Consider the following 20,504-nt stretch of genomic DNA (forward strand, 5'->3'; position numbering starts at 1 on the left):
GAAATTAGGCTGAGAGAAAGTGATTGGTCCAAATGCACTTAATGAGCTAAAAACATTGTGTACCATCAGGGATAGGCTTACATCCAAAACAAGTTGCCCTCTTTCCCCAGAAAAAATGAAGTAGCTTACTTAGGAACATCTTTGCAATAAAACAAGTCTTGTTTCATTTCTCTTTATCCTGTTACTTTGAGCTTTCATTCATAGAATTTTATGCTAGATTGTCTCAAATCAAGGATGCTCCCTGTCAATTAGTTATGCTACACATGTTTAGCTATCCTTGGTTTGAGAAGATTTAGGGAGTTAGGAAAAGTATAATTATTTTTACCTGTGAATTCTCCAAAAAATTTCTTGCACACAAGCCTCAAGAGGGGGCGGATGTTTAATTTCAACTCTTCCTTGGTCAGGTGGATTCCCAATTCATCCAAAGTTCGAGGCAAGGTGGTATCAACATCTCCAACTACCTGTACAAAATGGATGTAGGACAATAAATGAAAGATACAAGTAGTGAAGATTATATTCATTGGAAGTGACTATGTGATTTACACTGACAAGTACAATCCACACAATACAATGCTTCCCCCCTTCCTATTTCTGTCACTTTGTTTTCTAAGCCAAGGACCAATAAACAATTATAGACTGAAGGGATTCTGTTTTTTCAGCGAACCTATTAATTTAGAGATGATAATTTATAAATAGTCCTCTAAGCTGTACCTGGCTACACCACTTAATGTTTTGATAATTCCTTTTTAATTCATAAGTAAAGCCCAAGCAAATAAACCCTGGACAAATTTTGAAAAACTGGCATTGAACCTTCCAGATTTGTTTGCTACATTGTAGGTTGTCTTTTCTGCTATTATAGAACAATTAACTGTTTGCTCTGTTAAAAAGCTTTGCATATCTCTTTCTGAACTGTTTTAATTCACTAGTTTATCTCTCACCATAGGAAGCAATATTAGTTTTTGAACTAAGGAAGAAAAACATTTTATTTTCTGAAGTTTATGCGAACAGATGTCAGATAAAGAATCCCAGAACTCAAAGAGATTTTGGAAGTCTACTCTCTAGATATAAACAGACAACTGCTGACAGATGGCTGTCATATTGTTGCTTAAATACATGTAGCGAAGTAAAGTATATAACTGCTTGAGGCAAATACCCCAAATGTTTTATTCTTGGAAATGAAGGACAAGTTTCTTTTCTGCTCATCTTTCTTCTTGAAATGACATGACTCTCATATTGTAAAAATAGCTTACATTTAAAATATTCCCAAAGAAAAACATGAATATGTTTTGCAGAGTTAAAAACATACCTGGGCCAGTATTTTATAAAGAGGCTCAAGAATAAATTCCACAAAGCTTCGCTGGGAACTACTTGTTGGAGCTTTTTTAGTGAATTTTCTCCTAGAACATACCAAAGTATACATAACTGAACATGTAAGACACTTAAAAATCCTATTCTGGTGTTGCACAAGATCCTTAATAAACATTGTAGCTGTGTATCAAAGTAACTGGAAAACAAAACTCAAAAATGTTCCCATTTTATTTCCCCAACCATACCAATCAGAGTAACAGTTACAATTTCATTCCCATCCCTCATGCATTGCTCTTGAACATCAGATGAGTGAAATTGGAGATTAGATGCCAGGTGGAATGCAACCACAGCTATCAAAATCTCTCCTGAAATGACTCAGGTTCTGAATAACTGAGAAAGCAATTTGATTTGCTTGTCAAAATAATAAGAAATGCATTTATTCATATATATACCTCAATAACTGCCTGGTTTGCCACAGCAACCAAACAGGACAGGTACAGACAGTTATGACTGCAGAAAAAACAACTGCAACCAGCCTGAATACTATTAAGGATCTGTATACTGCATGAACCAGAAAGAGGGTTGAGAAAATATCTACAGACCCCTCACATCTTTGACCTATTTCAACTTCTCCTCTCAGGATTTTTTGGCAATTTTTCACTCTGCTGAACATTTAATTCCCACAGCACTGTCTCATTTATCATCTTCTCTCATCTTTCCCATTATCTCCTCTTATTGGTTTCTTGTGATTTATTGTTTTGTAACTTATGATTAATAATTGTAACTATGATTATGACCTATGACTTTATGTCTATAGGTACACTGTAAACTTATTGCATCAGAGATAAATTCCTTGTGTCCGTTCACACTTGGCCAATAAAGAATTCAATTCAGTTTATTCTATTCTATTCATATTCCACCCCAATTCTGCATGGATTGCATTCACAAAAGAGAAAATCCCTTGCTCCCCTCTCACAGACCAAGATATCCATTCACCCTATTTACTTGCCATGTCAGTAAAAATACAACGAACTATCTCTTGCCAATTGTTTCTACCTTTTGGTGTTGTACCAATATGCCTAGGAACATTCTAGCCATGTCTTAAAGCAATTGGAAAGCAAAACTCAACAATGCCCCCATTTTATTCTCCAATTCAGTCTATCAGAAGAAATACACTCAGTCATGTCCACTAAGGAGTGTTGATCCAGAAAAGAGCCTTTTTGCTATAGCACCCAGCCTCTGGAGTATCATCCAACGCGCCCCCCACCCCACCCCCAACTGTTCCTGTCCCTATTGGTCTTGAAGATGTGGTTTTGCATTCAAGTCTGGAGCCACAGCTTTGTAACAGAACCCATTTCTTGGTTGTGTTGATCAATTTTTTTTAAAAAAAACCTGAGCTTCTGTGTTTTATCTTTTGTTATATATGTTTTTTTATTTTTAATATTGTTGATTGGGGACATATAACTCTAATAAAATCAATAGATAATAAAATAGTTTCTCCTTACGTCTTGGGGTTGAAATAGATATCTCCCCACAATCGCTTAGCAAACTCCTGGTAATTGATGTCTCCTGCAACAAGCAGAAAGAATTCAAATCTCATTTCAGTTCTAACAATCTGCCAATTTCCAGTAGTTTTTTTTATGTTCCACTCTAATGTAATGAGAAAATGAAGCAGAACTTAACAAGGAGCTGCAATGAAAATGGAAGCGCTGTTGCTTGAGGAGGAAAATTCTGAGGACATTATAGAATCTAAATTCTTCTTTAATATCTATCTTGAAATTTCCCCCACAGTAAGCAACTGGGCAATATACAAAAAGTTGCAACCCTTCATGATGCATGTTACACAAGACCATATTTTGCTCTTCTGATCTTAATGAAGGAAGCGACCTGGGATTAGAAGCCTGTGTGCTGTCTGTATTTTAAAACATCCCATTCAAATCCTTTTTACTGGTGGCCCTTCTCTGCCCATCACAACTTGAGATACAGTATTACTAACTGAAGCTGAATATAGCACACATGTGTTATAACTCCAAATATAAGGCTGCTTACTGATCAGAAGTGGGAGACTGTGAAAATTGGGTGTGTTGTCTGGATGGCAAGTGACCAGTCCTTCAAGACCACTGAGACCATTTGCAACCACTCAGGTGATCCTGATGACAGATAAACCTCCAGGTGACCATAACAATTTGCTAAAAGGATGCAAATAACCAGCTGTCTGCAAGGAGTATAAATCCTTCTATTCCCCACCAACCAGTCAGAGCTAAAGAAGCTTCTTGGATGAGAAGCAAAATGTTTTTTTTTAAAAAAACCACCAGGAAATCCAGTTGCTTCTTGAAAAAAAGCACCTTTGAAACAACCATGACCTGAATGACTGAGAATCTCCACAGACATTGAATAAAGTGAGAGGATGCTAAAGTAATCTAATAAATAAGAAAAAAATAGAGAAGAATGTGACAATGCAAGGAACCAATATACATAGCTGCAGAAGATCAGAAGGGCACAAGAACTTGTATTTATATGTGCACATATCATGTAAATATATATCATGAATGTGTAATGGGTAAATTTCTTACAAGAATACTTAAATGAGCTTAGGGCAGAGGCAAGATATATAAGTTCTTATTCAATAATTATTATTTAACTCTTAGGTGTTCTTACATGGGATGAATAGAGTTAAGGGAAGAAAAGATAAACAATAATGAAAATCATAGACAAAGGAAAATACTTCAAAAGTCAATTGGGAAATTTTAATATTCTATCAACTGAACTCCAGTTTGAAAGATCTCCTAAATCTTTGTTCAGCAGCTTTTGGAACATTTTATTTTAAAAGATGGATAGATGGAAAGCTAGTTAAACGATTCTGAACAAAATCAAGATCCCCTACTAAATTTTAGTAGAGAGAGATGAACCTCTAAGAACACATTGCTCACTAAGTGATGAACAGAATATCAACACCATTTCTCAGGGAGCATCATTGCGAAGAACGTAGGCCACAAACTTTAAAATCATTTATTAATTTAAGTGAAGTTTTCCTTAGGAATTATGATTGGAACAACAGGCAAACCAGATTCCTATTTCTGCTACTTTCACAGCTCTATTATCTATTAAAATTTGATGTTTAAGGAAGTCTGATATTCTGAATTGATAGCTGTATTAAATGTTGAGGCAGTGGAATTCAAGTGTATCTATTATACAGCTCTATTATCAGTGGAATGCTTCTACTGCTGGCAGTGTCATGTAACATTTGCAATTGGTAAATCTAAATACATATAGAAACCTATACAACAGCACTAAAAAAATAAAATATAACAAACTAACATTTGCATGAAGAACATCTGGATTTTGCAATTGGATTAGCCTTTTGGATAAGAGGATGTCTTAACATAGTTGACACTGTTATTTTGTCCAACACTTACCATACATGTCAGCGTATATCTTGGCAAAGGAACCCAGTGTGAAACAAATGCTATACTGAGAGCTGGCAAAACAAACATTGCCCAAAAGAGGTGAAAGGATCAGGTTCTCATCTGTGGAATACATGCTGAAAACAAGAAAATATAGTATCAAACAACTTCATCAAGAGAAACAGCAAGTTCACAAGATAAATATGAATCCACTAAAGCTTTTGCCAAAAGCATTTTGTTTTGAATTAATATCAAATTGCTAACTAAAATTTTTATTCAATGAATTTGAGATGTAAGAGCATGTTTATAGCAATAAGTAATGAGCATAAGATAAATTACATTCTAGGTGTAATTTCAAGATCATTTTGTCAAAAAAACTCCCAAATATTTTAAAATAGAATCTTCCTAAATTCAACATTTAAAAAATTTGATGTTTAAGGAAGTCTGACATTCTGAATTGATAGCTGTATTAAATGTTGAGGCAGTGGAATTCAAGTGTATCTATTATAAGCAGTCTCATTTTTATACCTGATTAGGCCGTTGACTTCATCTACTATGTGCCGCAACTTATAATAGGCATCAGTAGGTGGCAGCTTCAGTTCTAATATCAGTCGGTCAATTTTGTTAATACACACTGTCACTGCCAATCTTTCCTGTACTGCATGCTTGATTAACCGCTCAGTGTTTAGCATGACCTAAAGGAAGACATAATTGGTAAGGGCATCAGGTAGGGCTTGAAGAATAAAACAGTGAACCCTATCTGGTGGAGGAGCAGCTTACAAAACAAGTATGCTCAACTATAAGCTTGCCTGATTGATCTATGCATATATCAATCTAATATAAATATTAAAATAAAAATGTTTATTGCAAAAGTACCTTTTCACAAAATAAATCTCTGTATCACATAAAATGTCAAGTAGGTGTTAATTGTAGTGCACATTTTATAGTACTGACACCTAAGCCTATGCAAACATAGAGAAAAAAGTCAGAAAGGATGCCATTACAAAAAAAAAAAAACCTAAAAAAGCTATTTGCATAACCTTTTCTATTTCTGCACTGGACAATCTTTACCATTGGGTAAAACCACATCCTTAACAGATTGAGTCATCAATTCAAATGACTCAAAAGGACGAGGAGAAAACACATGTAGTCTGTAGTCTTTCCTTGAAATTGTGATAATGAAGACTGTAGAAACCATATTGAGGCTCAAATGCCAGATTGCTTAAAAAATTCCATGTAAAATTTAATAACGTGTTTCCAGCCTTTCTTGCATCAGGGCTCTCTTAGTGTCCTAGTGATTTTTTCATAGTGCCTTAGGTCAAAATTGTGAACTATTACATGTCAAGCTGAAAGTTTACAATCCTGTGACATCTTATGAGTTCACTGCAGTGCCCAGTGCACTGTGATACAGTTTGGGAACTGTGAACAAAACATATTTCTTTACCTGATCTGAATAGATATTTGAAACAATAACTTTCCTCCTCTTTTTCATTTTGTATTTAGGCTGGAAACATCCTTCTTTCAGAATTTGGAAGGGATCGCTATTCTTCCTTTCTGTCTAGACAATATGTGTACAGGTAGTTCTCAACTTACAATAGTTAATTTAGAACATCAAAGTTCAAAGTTACAACATCATTGAAAACAGTGACTTATGACCATTTTTCATATCTACAAACATTATAGCATTCCCATGGTCATGTGATCAGTGATCAAAATTCAGATGCTTGACATCTGACTCATACTTATAACAATGTCCCAGGGTCATGTGATCAGGTTTCTGACCTTCTGACAAGCAAAATCAATGAGAAAGCCAGATTCGCTTAACTAACATGTTACTAACTTAACAACTGCAGCAAAAAAGATAATAAAATGGGAGCAAAACTCACTTAACAAATGACTTACTTAGCAACAAAAACAATGGGCTCAATTGAGGTTGTAAGTTGAAGACTACCTGTACTTGTTTATCTGCAATACTGAGTCTTTTTCCAGTGGGGAAAAAAAAACCAGCCTAAGAGAACACACACACTCACCCCCTCAGCTGCATCAATAAAAAGTACCACACCATCAGAAATACGAAGACCTGCTGTGACCTCATCAGAGAAGTTTACATGACCTTTAAGAATTAAAAAAACAAAAAACACAAATAAAAAATGACAAATCAGTATATTTTTCGCCTTAGGAATTAAGATTAATTAGAACATGAGAAATCAATCTATTGTGCTTCAAGGATTTGAACATTACAAGTCAAAGGCATTTTTTTACATCCAATGGGGCAATAGAGAATATTGCCGATATCAAAATATTCTTAAAAAGTATTTGCTGATTTTCAGTGTCTGGATTTCTTGTTTCCATGAATCAGTATATCTTGAAAAGGACTTGGCTTGAACTTGTAGAAAGAAAATTTGTAGCTCTGTGATAGAATACCTGCAGACTTTATATAATATGAGTAAAATATAGAATATAACCAATAATATCCCTAAGTTGTCTTAGGGAAAAAGAAACTAGCCTTTAAAAAATGCCACTATTTTAAGGAATCCTTAAAATTAATGCAAGCCTCAAAGTATTAGCACCATTTTCTTTATGCTGGCCCGAAAGCCTGAAAAATTATCAGATTGTACGATCATGTGAAATCCAAACATCTGTTCTAAATCAATTTTAAAAGATGTTAAAATTTTAACATCTATATGAAGCTACTAAGTGACATCATCCAATAGTCTGATGAAGTATCATCAATAGGCTGATGGCATCCAATTTTATATTGCCATCAAGCGGTATGGGAGACTATCAATGTCCTGTCCCAGTGCTTGGAGTCTTAAAGGATCTGGAGGGAACTAAAAGTTGAACTTTAATTAGATGGATTTACTAGTTTATATAAAGAGGTTCTCTCTCAATGCCAATGTATCTCTGGATGGGTAGGCATTACCCTAGCCTAGAAATATCAAGTCCATTTGAGGAGGATTGGCAGGAGATGGAGTCAAAAGAAGAATCAACTTAGAATCTCTATATAGCAGCTATTATACCGTACCTAACATCAATATAGTACTAATGTTAGTTGAGTAGTCTTCTGCATAGACATGGCTGGTAATAAATTACTTTTAATACAGAAGTTTAATTGGAACTTCACATTTGGTCCTGATCTTTTGTTCCTGACATTCATCATTTGGTGGGCCTCCTGGACTTATTACCTATACTAGGACAGCCGCTGGAGACCATAGCTATGGAGGCCTTTACCTGGCTTTGGATAGTGCAAAAGCAGTGAACTCATTTGAGGATCTAGTCATTACTATCTGATTGGAGTACTGCAATGTGCATTACATGGGATTGCCCTTGGAAAAAAATTTGGAATCTGCAATTGGTTCAGAAGGCAACGGTCTGCATTCTTATTAATACCTGACACTGGCACTTTGTAACACAAATTCTGCAACTGATTGTGTTTCTGAGTGTAAATTAATATGCTGATATTGCCCTATAAAGACATTTAAGGCATGCCCTAGCTCTGTATATCTACAGGACTCCCTTCTCCCAATTGTATTGGCCAAGCCTATCCGATCTTGCAGGAAACAGTGAAGAATGCCAATACTAACAACACTACTTTTTTGTAACAGCAATTTTTGTAATTGCTTTGGTCTGGCCTCCTACTAGATATCGATCTCATCTTCTTAATATCAATTTTAGAAAACAATTAAAAATCAAATTATTTCAGAAGACATTTTCACAATCTTGTCAATTTAATTTCTTGAGCTACTTATAACACTGTACTCATTTATTTATTGTAATTTATGTGTTTTCTATACAGATGTCAATTGTCATTTCACTGTATTCACTATAGCCCATTAAGACTTGTTTGAACATGGCTGATAGGAAACCAGTAATTAATTAAATAAATACAGAACTTCAAGAGATGCAGATGTCAAGAACTGCATGTCATTAAGTAGAAAAAATTGAGGTTGTCGTATGCCTTATACAAAGTACCATTTTAAGATTCTCTTTTTAAATATAGTAGGGTAAAAAGTTATTAGGCCAAATTTATGCTGTTTTCTAGGTCTCAATGATTCAACTTACCAGGTGTATCCATGATATTGAAGAGAAATGATTTTCCCTTGGTGTCAGGGAGGACAATGGTCACTGGTGTGCTTTTAATCCCAACACCCCTCTGAAATAAAAACAAGATCATGATAGGGGTGAAAATAACTCTTTAATCTGAAACTGAGGATCACAAATTTGGGACAGATGATAGAAGGAACCAGCACAATTCTATACATTTTTAGGAATATGGCACTGGACATAAAATTAGATATCTGTTGTATAATATTTGACAACATGAAAACCCTTGAGCACCAAGGTAGATAATATTATGAGAACTTGGAACCTTTCTTTTATATTTTGCATTAGAGATAATGACAACAAATTCTCAGAATTGCCTTATATTTAACCATTCCAGGTCAGATCAGGTTCCCTTTTCCTAAGAAAAGCAAACATAAAGGTAAAGAAAAGAACAATCAAAATAATGTTGAATTATAGCATCTTCCTTCCTGGAAAAGCTAAACATTTGAAATTTTTAAATTTAAGGAAAAAAGGAAAGCAGAAGAGAAAAACATGTATACATGGAAAGAGGCAAAAGGAAGATGTTTACTTGTAGAACTCATTATCAGGAGGTTCCGTTGAGATAAATGGAACTGCTTCCTTATGCAATATTTACATTAAAAAAAATATTAAATGTAGATTGGGATAGGGAACTTGAAGAATTCAAGATATCCCTGAAGCAAAATTTCCAACAGCCTTTGTTTGCATAGCTATACCAGCTAGGATTATTGGGAATTATATTCCAATAACAACTGGAGACCTACTTGTTCCCTATTCCATAAATTAAGTTTTAAGATTTAACAGCAGTAAGTTTTTTTCTAAAGTTACAGGGATAACCCGATAGGTCATTACAAAAGAAATTCTGAATAAAATTGACATCCTGTCTGAGATAACAGGCTCTTTTTTTATATGTGCCAGAATTGAAATAAAATGTATTGTTGTCTGGGTATATAGTTTTTAATATCTCAAAACATAGTAGGAATGTAATGAAACAGTTAAAGACACTATGCAAGATGAAAAGAATCGCGGATACAAAACTCCCAAAAGGCCATAATCAGTATGTATACCTAAATATACGTACCTCTTGCTCAGTGAATAGAATGTCTGTATAGCAAAGCTGAGAAAAAACAGAAATAGCATCATGAGACTAGATTAACTGAGGCAGAATAATTTCATCCAGACATCTAAGTAGTTGGAAGGGATCTTGGAGGTCTTTTAGTCCAGAGGTCTCCAACTGGCAGGCCGCAGGCCACTGGTGATCCGCAAGAAAATTCTGGTGATCCATGAGAAATTTTTTGCATTTCTTATATTGCACTAAAAAAATCAGGGCTCTTCAAACTACAGTCCCTGGGCCTGATATGGTCCATGGGAGCAATTAATTTGGCCTGAGTGTGAACAGGAGGCTGTGCCGCCCGCATCACCCCGCCCACCTGCTGGCTCCTACACTTGGGCCAAGCGCAAACCTTATCTTGAGTAGAGTGGTGCGAGCCATGCAAGCTGGAATTGGAAGCTAAGAACAGCAGCATTGGAGAGAAATCCGCCCTGGACTCGCACCACTCAGCCCAACAGTTGCTGGGGGGGGGGCGGCGGGAGGGGGGAGCCTCAGCTGCCTTTCGGGCCTACCTCTTGGCTTCTACGAAGCGTTCTTGCCTCTCGAGAAGCGCTCACTAAAGCGGTGCGGGAAACTTCTCCCTAGATTTGCCATGCATTGCAGCTAAATCAGCTCCCTTCAAATTTACCTCTTGAAGAGAACTCACTAAAGTGGTATGGGAAACTTTGCTTCCCGGATATTGGAGAGAAGCAGCCTGAGTCTCTTTCGCCTCTTGAGGAACCTGGCCAAAGTTTCCCGTATCGCTTTAGCGAGCGCTCGAGAGGCGAGTTTGAAAGAGGCTGATTTAGTTGCAATGCACAGCAAAGCCAGGGAGAAGTTTATGATTTTGTTATAATTAAATAAGCATTTATAATTTTGTTATATTAAATAGGTGCATTTCATATTAATAAAATGGAAGTTCTCATCATTATTTTACAAATGTATTTATCTTTTTAAAAAAATTCGATGGCCTGTGGGATTTAAAATTATGAATTTGGAGTCCTTGAGATCCAAGAGGTTGGGGACCTCTGTTCTAGTCCAACCCCCTGCTTTTCCTCCAAGAGCTTGAAACAGTTTATATGTGGGTCGTATTTTATCTCATTCTAACAGTCTTCTAAACCTCTGCTGTATGAGAGAGAAGGGACCAAAACGACCATTGAATTTCAAGGCAGAGGATAAACCTGAACTTGTGACTCCTGGCACAAAAATCCCAAGAAAACTATCTGGATTATAATGGATTATGTAATTGGAAGACTAATCACTTTTATATGCTTATAGTTCCATATATCTACTTCCCATTAAAAAATGAAACAGCATTATGGAACTTACATCCTGGTCGTATCGCTTCCTGATCTCAGGATGTGTCTGTTCGATCAGGCAATCCACAAAACAAGTCTAAAGGCATTAGAAAAGAAAAAAGAAATAATGCACAAATTAGTTAAGATACACAGTGTAAGAAATATAAAGATGTGGTTCTTTTAGCTCTTTTTACAATTAGAAAAAAGATGGCTCATGTTCTGAGATAAGAACTAAATAACATGGGACTTGGGGGTGTTAGAAAAGTCAAGTTGTTATTGGGACTATCATTTTCAACTTTCTGTCTGCTTCTCTCACTCACACACACACATACTCTTTTCCACATATTTCAGAGGTATATTTTACATTAAAACCTATTAAAATCTCTTCAGATTTTTCTATTTAAACATACTGTGTATGCTACTAATGTTAAATCCCAGAATTATAAGAGATAGAAGGAGGTATTTAGACCATCAAGTTCAACAGTAGAAGAGGCCAGTTTGAAGAATCTTTATTAGTCCATCTGACTAATAAAAAGGAGCTTTTTCTTAGTATATAGTTCCTGTTTTTACTAAAAAAATGTTCATAATATTCAAAATGTTTTGAAAAGCACCATTAAATATTTATTACATTATTCAAAAACATATTCAGTTCAAATTAATTTAAAACTTGAGACACCAGATTTAACTCTATGATTAATAAAGTTTAGAATAATTTCACCGATTCTTTATTATCACATTTATTCATTTATTAAATGAACAAGCCATCCCTATGAATTTTAATTGATGCTCACCTTGCCATGGTGTAGGTGTCCACAAAGTGTAACATTCCGGATCAGTTCTGAGTTGTCCATCAAATCTGCAAGAAAACTACGAGAAAGAGATCAAAGAGAGGAAAAAGCTGTTAGTGATGATCACTGCCAAGGAAAATTTCCTTCATTGGTCTCCCACTTTATCCTTGACAGAAATGGAAATCATTACAGCCTTATCAGTTTTTGAGAATCTATACTTTGCAGTTATGTTTGAATAGCTTAAATGAATCTCCCAATACCAGAGTGATAAGGATATATTTTACTAAAATCTCTTCACAAAGTGGAAAAGTTATCTTATTAAAATGTACACAAGAAGATTATTCACTTATTGAACTGAGATGGGAAGAGAACAAGATGAGCAGCTGTATATTTTCTATATCGATATAAATTAAAGTTTAGTGAAATTTATTTGTCTCTAATATTTGTAACTTATAATTCATGTTGATAACATTCTGCATTTCCTCATCTTTCACATTACTGGCCTCTTGCTGTAAACACAGAGAATAGGGAATAAAAATTACTGTAGTGCTGATTGTAACTTCTGCAGCTAAGTTCTGAGATAAATAGGAAAGAATTACTGTATTTTTCGGACTACAAGATGCATTCCCCCCCAAAAAAAAGTGGGTGGAAATGTCTGTGTGTCTTATAGACCGAATACATGCCTGTTTTTGGCCTTCCAAACCCTCTGTGGGTCCCGTTTTTGCCTTCCCCAGTGTCCAGAAACACTCAGCAAGCCAAAAACGGGCCTGGAGGCCTCCACAGGTCCTGGGGCCATTATTGCCTTGCAGAGTGCTTCTAGACGCCAGGAAGGGCAAAAATGGGACCCATAGAGGGTTGGGAGGCCAAAAAAAAGGCCCGTTTTCGGCCTGCACAGTGCTTCTGGACGTGTGGAGGCAAAAAACTTTTTTTTCCTCCTCTAAACTTTGGTGCGTCTTATGGTCTGGTGCATCTCATAGTCCGAAAAATACGGTAGCTTATGACAAAGAACTGCTGAGTGGTAAATGAAAATGAGTATAATACATTTTCATTTACCACTCAGCAGTTCTTTGTCATAAGCTACCTATGGGCTGACCATAATCCCATTCAAATTAAATGGAAAGAGAAAAATTGGAAGATGTACATTTAACAATACCATACTAAGAGATAAAGAATATATTAAAATGATAAAGAATTGAACGTATTTTTTAAAATAAACAAAAGAGAACATACCTCCCACCAGAATCTTTGAGATACAACCAAAGCCTATGTGAGAGGTCTAACTATTGCTTACAATATTAAAAAGAACAAAGAAAAAAGACAGCAACAAAACGTATGGAGGGACAAACTGAAAGATTTGGAAACAAGTAGACAAAAGGACCCAAACAATTCAAACATTAGGAAATAGATCTGGTAAAACATAAGATAAATCTAAATGTTCAAGAAGATCTGGCCCGAAAAACTAAATTAGCAAAACAAAATTATTTTGAAAATGCAAATAAGCCGGGGAGGTGGTTAGCCCATAAAATTAAAAAAGAACAAGAGAACGATCGTAGCTCTCCAAGATCAGGAAGGGAAATTATGCACGCAGACCCAAGAAAAGAAAGAAATTGCTAAGGAGTTTTTTATGAAATTGTACAAACAGGAAGAAATACCAGAAGAATCTACTGATCGATATTTGAATGAACTTACCCGAAGTTACTGAAGAGAAACAAAATTTGAATAATAAAATATCTATAGAAGAAATTAGAAGGCAACCGCAACACAAGAAACAAATAAGACCCCTGGCCCAGATGGAATTCCTTCGGAATTCTATAAGGAATTCCAAGAAACAATAGAGGAGATATTGGTGGACTTATACAATGAAGCCTTGGAGAATGCTAACATGCCTAAATCATGGATGGAAGCATATATTACCCTTATTGATAAAGAACAATCAGACCCACAAAAAATTCAAAACTATAGACCAATATCACTTTTAAATGTAGATTACAAAATAATGGCCACAATATTGGCGGAAAGATTAAAGAGAGTATTAAGTAGAATTATCCACACTGATCAGAATGGCTTCCTCCTCCATAGGCAAATAAAAACAAATACAAGAACCATTATAGATATATTAGAATAACCAAGACAATGGCATTGATATTTTTAGACGCCCAGAAGGCATTTGACCACCTGAATTGGAACTTTCTTATTAAACAACTGATAGGCATGAAATTTGGTGAAAATTTTATAGGATTCATTAAGACAATTTATAACATGCAAACTGCAAAAATATTAATAAATGGGGAAAATAGAGATACCATAAAGATAAATAAAGGAGTAAGACAAGGCTACCCGCTAGCTCCTCTACTGTATATATTGGCAGAAGAGACTCTTTTAGTACAAATTAGGCAAAACCAAGAGATTACAGGACTAAAAATTAAAAAGGAGGAATATAAACTCCAGGCATTCGCCGATGATATGACATTTATATTAGAAGAACCCTTAGAAGTGAGCCCCATACTACTAAAAGAAATAGAAGAATACGGAAAGGTGGCAGGGTTAAAAATTAACAAAGAAAAAACAAAAGTGTTAACAAAAAACTGTACAAAGGAGCAGAAGGAAGAACTAGCAAATAAATTAGGTATGCAGGTGGTAAATAAAGTAAAATACCTAGGGATCTGGTTGACTGCTAGATGTTCGTTGATTAAAAAAGATAACCATGATAAGTTAATAATGCAAATAGTTAAAGATTTAGATAATTGGGTCAAATTGCAGTTATTGCTATTGGGACATATTTTGATAGTAAAAATGAATATTTTGCCAAAATTGTTGTTCTTGTTTCAAACAGTGCCAGTCAAGTTGGAAAAGAATTTTTTTTGTAGAATTAAACAAATGTATATCTAAATTTATATGGCAGAGGAAAAAACCCAGAGTGAAATATAAATTATTACAGGATGCCAAGAAAAAAGGAGGATTTGGCCTTCCAGATTTTGAATTATATTATGATGCCACTAAAGTAAACTGGCTTAAGGATTAGGTTAAATTATAAAACAGAAGGTTAATAGTATAAGAGGGTTTTGATCTCCAACTTGGCTGGCACGCCTTCATGTAGGATGGAAAATCTAAACAACATTCATATTTCCAAAGGCACCATGTAAGAAATGTGTTGTTTAATATCTGGGGAAAGATTAAAAAAAAACACTACCCAAAGGTTCCATTGTGGCTATCTACATTGGAAGCAGTTACACATCCAAATGTATTGGATTATGAAAATATTGTTAGGTATAAAGATATATGACACTGGAGAGCTTAAATATAGGAAACAAATACAAATTCAAGGAAAGGAGATAGCATGGTGGCTCTTTGCACAAATACAAACCCATTATAAAAAAGATAGAGAACAATTTGGCTTTAATATGACTCCACAAGAATTAAATTAAATATGGCTAGGAGAGGAAAAGAAAACAATTAATAAAACATATAAATATCTTTTGGACTACAAATTAAAAGAAGAAACAGTTACAGAATTTATGATAATTTGGGCTAAAAACGTGGGTCATAGTATTGAATTAGATAAGTGGGAACACATTTGGCAAACAAATTGCAAATTAACTATGACAGTATAAAGAAAACTTATATAAAATGGTTCATCGCTGGCACCTACTTCCTGTGAGACTGGTTAAGATATTCCCCCATCCAATTGTTGGAAATGTGATTACGCACAAGCAACATATTTTCACATATGGTGGACTTGCCCATGTGCTCAGAAATTTTGGAGAAATATTAGAAATTGGATTTTAAATATAACAAAACAGAATTTAAAACTTGAACCCGAAAACTTTCTGCTAAGTATGACAGATTCAAAGACAGAGAAAAAAATATCAATATTTAATTTTGCATATCATAACTGCTAGAATAACCTACGCACAAAACTGGAAACTGTCTTCCATTCCTTCAGAGGATATGGTAATTAAAAAAAATACATGAATGCACTGAGATGGATTGCCTAACCAAACAGTTCAAAAATAAACAAGATAGTGACTACTATGAAATATGGAACATTTGGTATGAGTGGTTAAAGAAAAGATAATATTTGATATTTGGATAAGTTATGGAAATGACAGAAGACGTGCATTTAATCACAAACCATATCAAGAAATGAAAACATTAAAAGAACGAAGGAGTTATGGTAACAAGGCAGATCACGTCAATGATAAAGACATTTTTTTTTTAACCATTGCTCAATATATGCTGTAAAATCTGTACGTGTGTGTGCACGCGTGTGTGTGTGTATGTTGATTTGTCTGTTTTAAATGTATGTCAAATAAATGTTTTTTCTAGAATAAAATTAATAAAAATTAAAAAAGAAAATTAGTATAATACAAATGTATGACTGCAAGGGTGATTACATAAAATAGATTAAGGGTTTGATGCTTAGAAGAATAGTGCAGAAACACAAGTGTTATAATATGAGCTAAGGCATCTTTAATCAAACTTGCACATTTCATATAAGTTGGACTACATATTTCAGACCATAATACAAATTAAGATAAATACTTAACTAAAAGTTTTAGTGGCCAATTTGTGAAGAAGTTATGAAAGAAAAGAACAGAGAAGCCAAAACAGTAAAAAGGTTTGGAGGGAAAAGAAGAGGAAAAACCAATAAATCCAAAGTTCTACTCACTCCATTTCGTATACAGTAACTGGCAATGTTTGTTCCATCAGGGAAAATTTCTTGGTCTTCACTGGTTTAATAATAGGTTCTGTAGGAAAAGAAAGCATTGAAATAATAATGTCTTTAACAGGAAAACAAGGCATTTTTAAATCAGTGATCAATGGGAACAAATTTAAAAATACATGTCACAAATCTTAAACTGAATTCCATGGATTTCTAATTTATGCATGACAAGTAAAAAGAGATTTATTTATTTTTGTTTAAAAAGAGGCTGGGAATATTTCCCAAGTATCAGTGAATGTAACTAATAGCACATGAGACAGAACAATATACTAGTCTTAGTTCTCACTGATGTATAACATCTGGCCTAAAATACAGCATGGTAAATCAGTGCCTAAAAGAATAAATATAAAACAGATCTCCTCATAAGGGTTAATACAATAACCTTTCTCCATGATATCTAGTTTTATATATGGTAGTTTCATATACTTTTTTAGTCCAGGAAAATTTATCTAGCAGCTCTATTTAGATCTCTTTAGCATCAGTAGATTTTTTAAATTATATTTTTCTTTTAAAAAACTCAGTGTTTTTTAACATTCCTTGAAGAAACAAAAGGTGTTCTTTTATATCAGTTGTTTCTTTTTTAAATTGAAATTGAGCTATTTTTGAGATATGAAGATACAGATACAGTAAATGAAATATACAGTAAATGAAATATATCAGTGGCAATTAGGCAGTTCCTATCAGTAGATTTAATATTTAACAGAATAGAATGATTAGACCTATCTTATTTTCTAGCCCTGAAAGATGGTATGCACTAAATATCTGATAACACTCTACAAATACTTTTCTGGGACTGCATTGTAGATACCTTTCAAATAGGAAAGTATCTTTACTTACCAGATGTGCTGTAATCTATCTTTTCTATCCTGGTTACTTTCTGTTAATAGTTTTCCCCACACTTAACTTTAAGATACGTGGACTTCAACTCCCAGAATTCCCTCAGCCAACCATGTTAATTGGAACAGTCTTTCCCAACCTTTTGACAATGGGATATGAAACGTTACAACTGTGAGAACCATTCTGGGGTAGTGGCTAAAGTGCTGAGCTAGAAACCAAGAGACTATATGTTGTCACAGGCATGAAGCCATTGGTGACTTTGCACTAGTCATTCTTTTTTAGCTGAACAAAATTCACTGGAAAAATAGTAAGCAGCAGCATTAGGCATATATGCTATCTTGACCTGATCAAAAATAAAACTAATAAATAAATAAAATATTATTATTCCCAGGCAAGCCAATTGGATTTACAGCAACTCTACAGTAATCCAATAAAACAAAGCTAAGATTTCGAGAATAGTATACCTGTTGCAAGTTGTGCAACAGAGTCCTGCCATTTAAATTTCTCACCTGTAAGAGGCTGTGTGTCTTCTTCCTGCACTATAGTTTCTACTTCAGGGCCATATACTTCCTCAGCTGTTGGATAATATTTTTTATCCTCATGCAACACTACATCCATCCCAGGGTGGTCTTCATCATGGTCTCCCATATCATCGTCATCGTCATCATCATCAGGCTGAAACCAAAATAAATTGTTCTCAGCCAACTGTTAGTAATAGAGTTCTACTTACAGAATTTAGGGCTGATATCTATATTCAGTTATAACTTGCAAACATATGTGCATATTGGATAGTTTGTAAAATGCTGCCAAACAAGGAAGTACTTTCTCAGCTGTTTGTAGCAGCCTCTCATAAAATTAAGGCTCACACTGCTTTCAAGAGCAAGATTAACATCTTAATCTTTAATCTGTTCATTATAGAAACTGAATTACAGAAGCATGTAAAAAACTAAAGAATGAGTTTAAGCATGAATATTGTTTGTAGCAGAAGCATGCAATCAGTACCTCATCAAGGTCTTTTGATTCACGACCCATTTCATCATCATCATCATCAGAATCAAGCTCTGGACCAATATAATTTCCAAATTCATCATACAGGTCTGTATCCATGTTGCTGGGTCTTGAATATAAAAATAAATTAAAATAAAGCTAGTTTGTATTCTGAATATCACTTTAATATTTGATTGCTTTGCTAGTTATTTAATGTGGCTTACTCTTGCTTGCAAGATTCATATTGGGATACTTTTCAATGTATTATCTTAACACCTTAGTTTTATTACAAACTTGATACTTTATCAGCATTTAATATTACTCTAAATAGCTTATTCCTTGTTTTTAGTTTCACATTTTATTTTCAGTTAGCTATGAGCTACCAATTCATTAGTTTTCTGCTAGTATTAATCCAAGAGCTGTTTTTTATTCATCAACCTTCCACGATTCTCCCTAGTTTTAATTATCAGGGATAACTTCTCCAACTCCTTTTTAGCCACAGTTGTCTTCATTTCACAGGATTCACCTTATCTAGAATAAGAACAATTATTCTTACAAAATTAATTGTTCTAATTCAACAGCAACTTTTTCAGAATTGCCAGTCACAACTTCCAGTTTTAGAATATGATAGCTTTCTGTTACAGGTTAAAAAAAAGAAAAAACAACAAAAAACAGCACCTTATCAGAAATGCATTTTGTAGTTGTAGCTTTATTTTCCACAAATCTAGTCTATCTGAATGCAAGCATATGGTTTTACTGTTGAGTGCTTTTTGCTTCACAGGAAGATTACGTATATACTAGCTCCATACCCGTGCTTCACTATGAAACTATGTGGATGGGCTTAATTTGAGGGGAGAAAAATAAGGGAGAAAAAATTCTGCCTCTGCCTACCACCATCCATGGGTATTCATCTGGTCCTGTCAGTGTGTGAAAGTTGAGGGCTGTTTGGAAAGTGAAACAGTATTTGCTGTGTGAGCAAGGAGATAGCAAGGAACCTGGGCGTGGCTTAGCTCAACTGTTCTGTACTAAAGCTGCTTGGTGCTGCAAAACTAAAACTGAAACTCCTCTCCTTGGCTTGTGTCTTGCATTTGGAACAGATTTCTTTTCATGTGGGGAGAGGGAGTAGAACTCCTTAGCATCAGATCATGTTAATAATAATATATGAAATACTAATGCTCTGATGGTCATTTCGAAAAATCCTTTCTTAGTGAGCACTTAGAAGTCAAGAGGAACATATGTGCCAATTTCAAGTTTGTAAGCTTTACAGTTCTGGAGATTTTTGTGATGATGCGTGAGTGGTATTTCGCTTATATATAGATTAATCTCTTTCATACTGCAATTAATGAAAACAAGCATGTATATGTTTCAATAAAATATTGTAAAAGATGTGTAGACACTTATTCTCTACAATTTGAAAGCACAAAATCTTTTTAAAATGCCTAAATCTATCTTCCCATTAGCTTCCATGGGTAGGGTTCTCCCAAATATCTACCCGTTGCCATATTGTTTCTTTTATTTTTCTTTTATTTTTCTTATACGTACCCATTTCATGTATTCATAACTATGTATACACTTATACTTATTATCTTGTAAACAACTGACAAATCAAATAAATAAAAATAAATAAAAAATAAAAATATCCGTTCGAATTCCAGCACGGTCTGTATAAAGCGTGTATTTTAAGTCTACTGAGAGATATTATGCAATCTAACGGCCGTTTATTTGGTTTTTAAAATAATCATTTAAAAAAAATATCGTAAGGCTTTATAAGAAAAAGCAACGCACGCGTCCACTTTACCTTTTTTTGTTCTCCTTCTCAAGAAGCGCGCGTTGCTCGAGACGTTTCCCTTGCCGGCGCACGACGCGACGGCGACAAGAAAGTCCCTTCAATTTCCTCCGGATAAAGTTGCCCATTTAGCAGCCTGATTTATTTTCCACATTTTTGCCCTTTGTTTGATGCTGGAGAGTGAGAGAGATTTAGAGATG

At 34.6% G+C, this 20,504-nt stretch overlaps 1 protein-coding gene across 1 annotated transcript in view; it reads right to left on the reverse strand.

Moving 5' to 3' along the window:
- The window catches only part of EFTUD2 (elongation factor Tu GTP binding domain containing 2), a 36,745-nt gene extending 16,356 nt beyond the window's left edge, over window positions 1-20,389 (reverse strand). The window contains exons 1-14 of the mRNA XM_026718256.2: window positions 20,317-20,389; window positions 18,534-18,648; window positions 18,041-18,206; window positions 16,641-16,719; window positions 11,975-12,050; window positions 11,215-11,280; window positions 9,877-9,912; window positions 8,775-8,865; window positions 6,743-6,825; window positions 5,241-5,407; window positions 4,725-4,849; window positions 2,814-2,877; window positions 1,307-1,397; window positions 326-461 (exon numbers count right to left, since the gene is read on the reverse strand). Coding sequence (XP_026574041.1) covers window positions 326-461; window positions 1,307-1,397; window positions 2,814-2,877; window positions 4,725-4,849; window positions 5,241-5,407; window positions 6,743-6,825; window positions 8,775-8,865; window positions 9,877-9,912; window positions 11,215-11,280; window positions 11,975-12,050; window positions 16,641-16,719; window positions 18,041-18,206; window positions 18,534-18,638 — 1,285 coding nt within the window. The 5' untranslated portion in view covers window positions 18,639-18,648; window positions 20,317-20,389. The remainder of the gene's footprint in view (window positions 1-325; window positions 462-1,306; window positions 1,398-2,813; window positions 2,878-4,724; window positions 4,850-5,240; window positions 5,408-6,742; window positions 6,826-8,774; window positions 8,866-9,876; window positions 9,913-11,214; window positions 11,281-11,974; window positions 12,051-16,640; window positions 16,720-18,040; window positions 18,207-18,533; window positions 18,649-20,316) is intronic.
- Window positions 20,390-20,504: the final 115 nt, after the last annotated feature.

The sequence above is a fragment of the Pseudonaja textilis genome, chromosome Z, assembly GCF_049901715.1.
Source record: "Pseudonaja textilis isolate UNSWEBS1 chromosome Z, rPseTex1.2, whole genome shotgun sequence".
Classification (NCBI taxonomy): domain Eukaryota; kingdom Metazoa; phylum Chordata; class Lepidosauria; order Squamata; family Elapidae; genus Pseudonaja; species Pseudonaja textilis.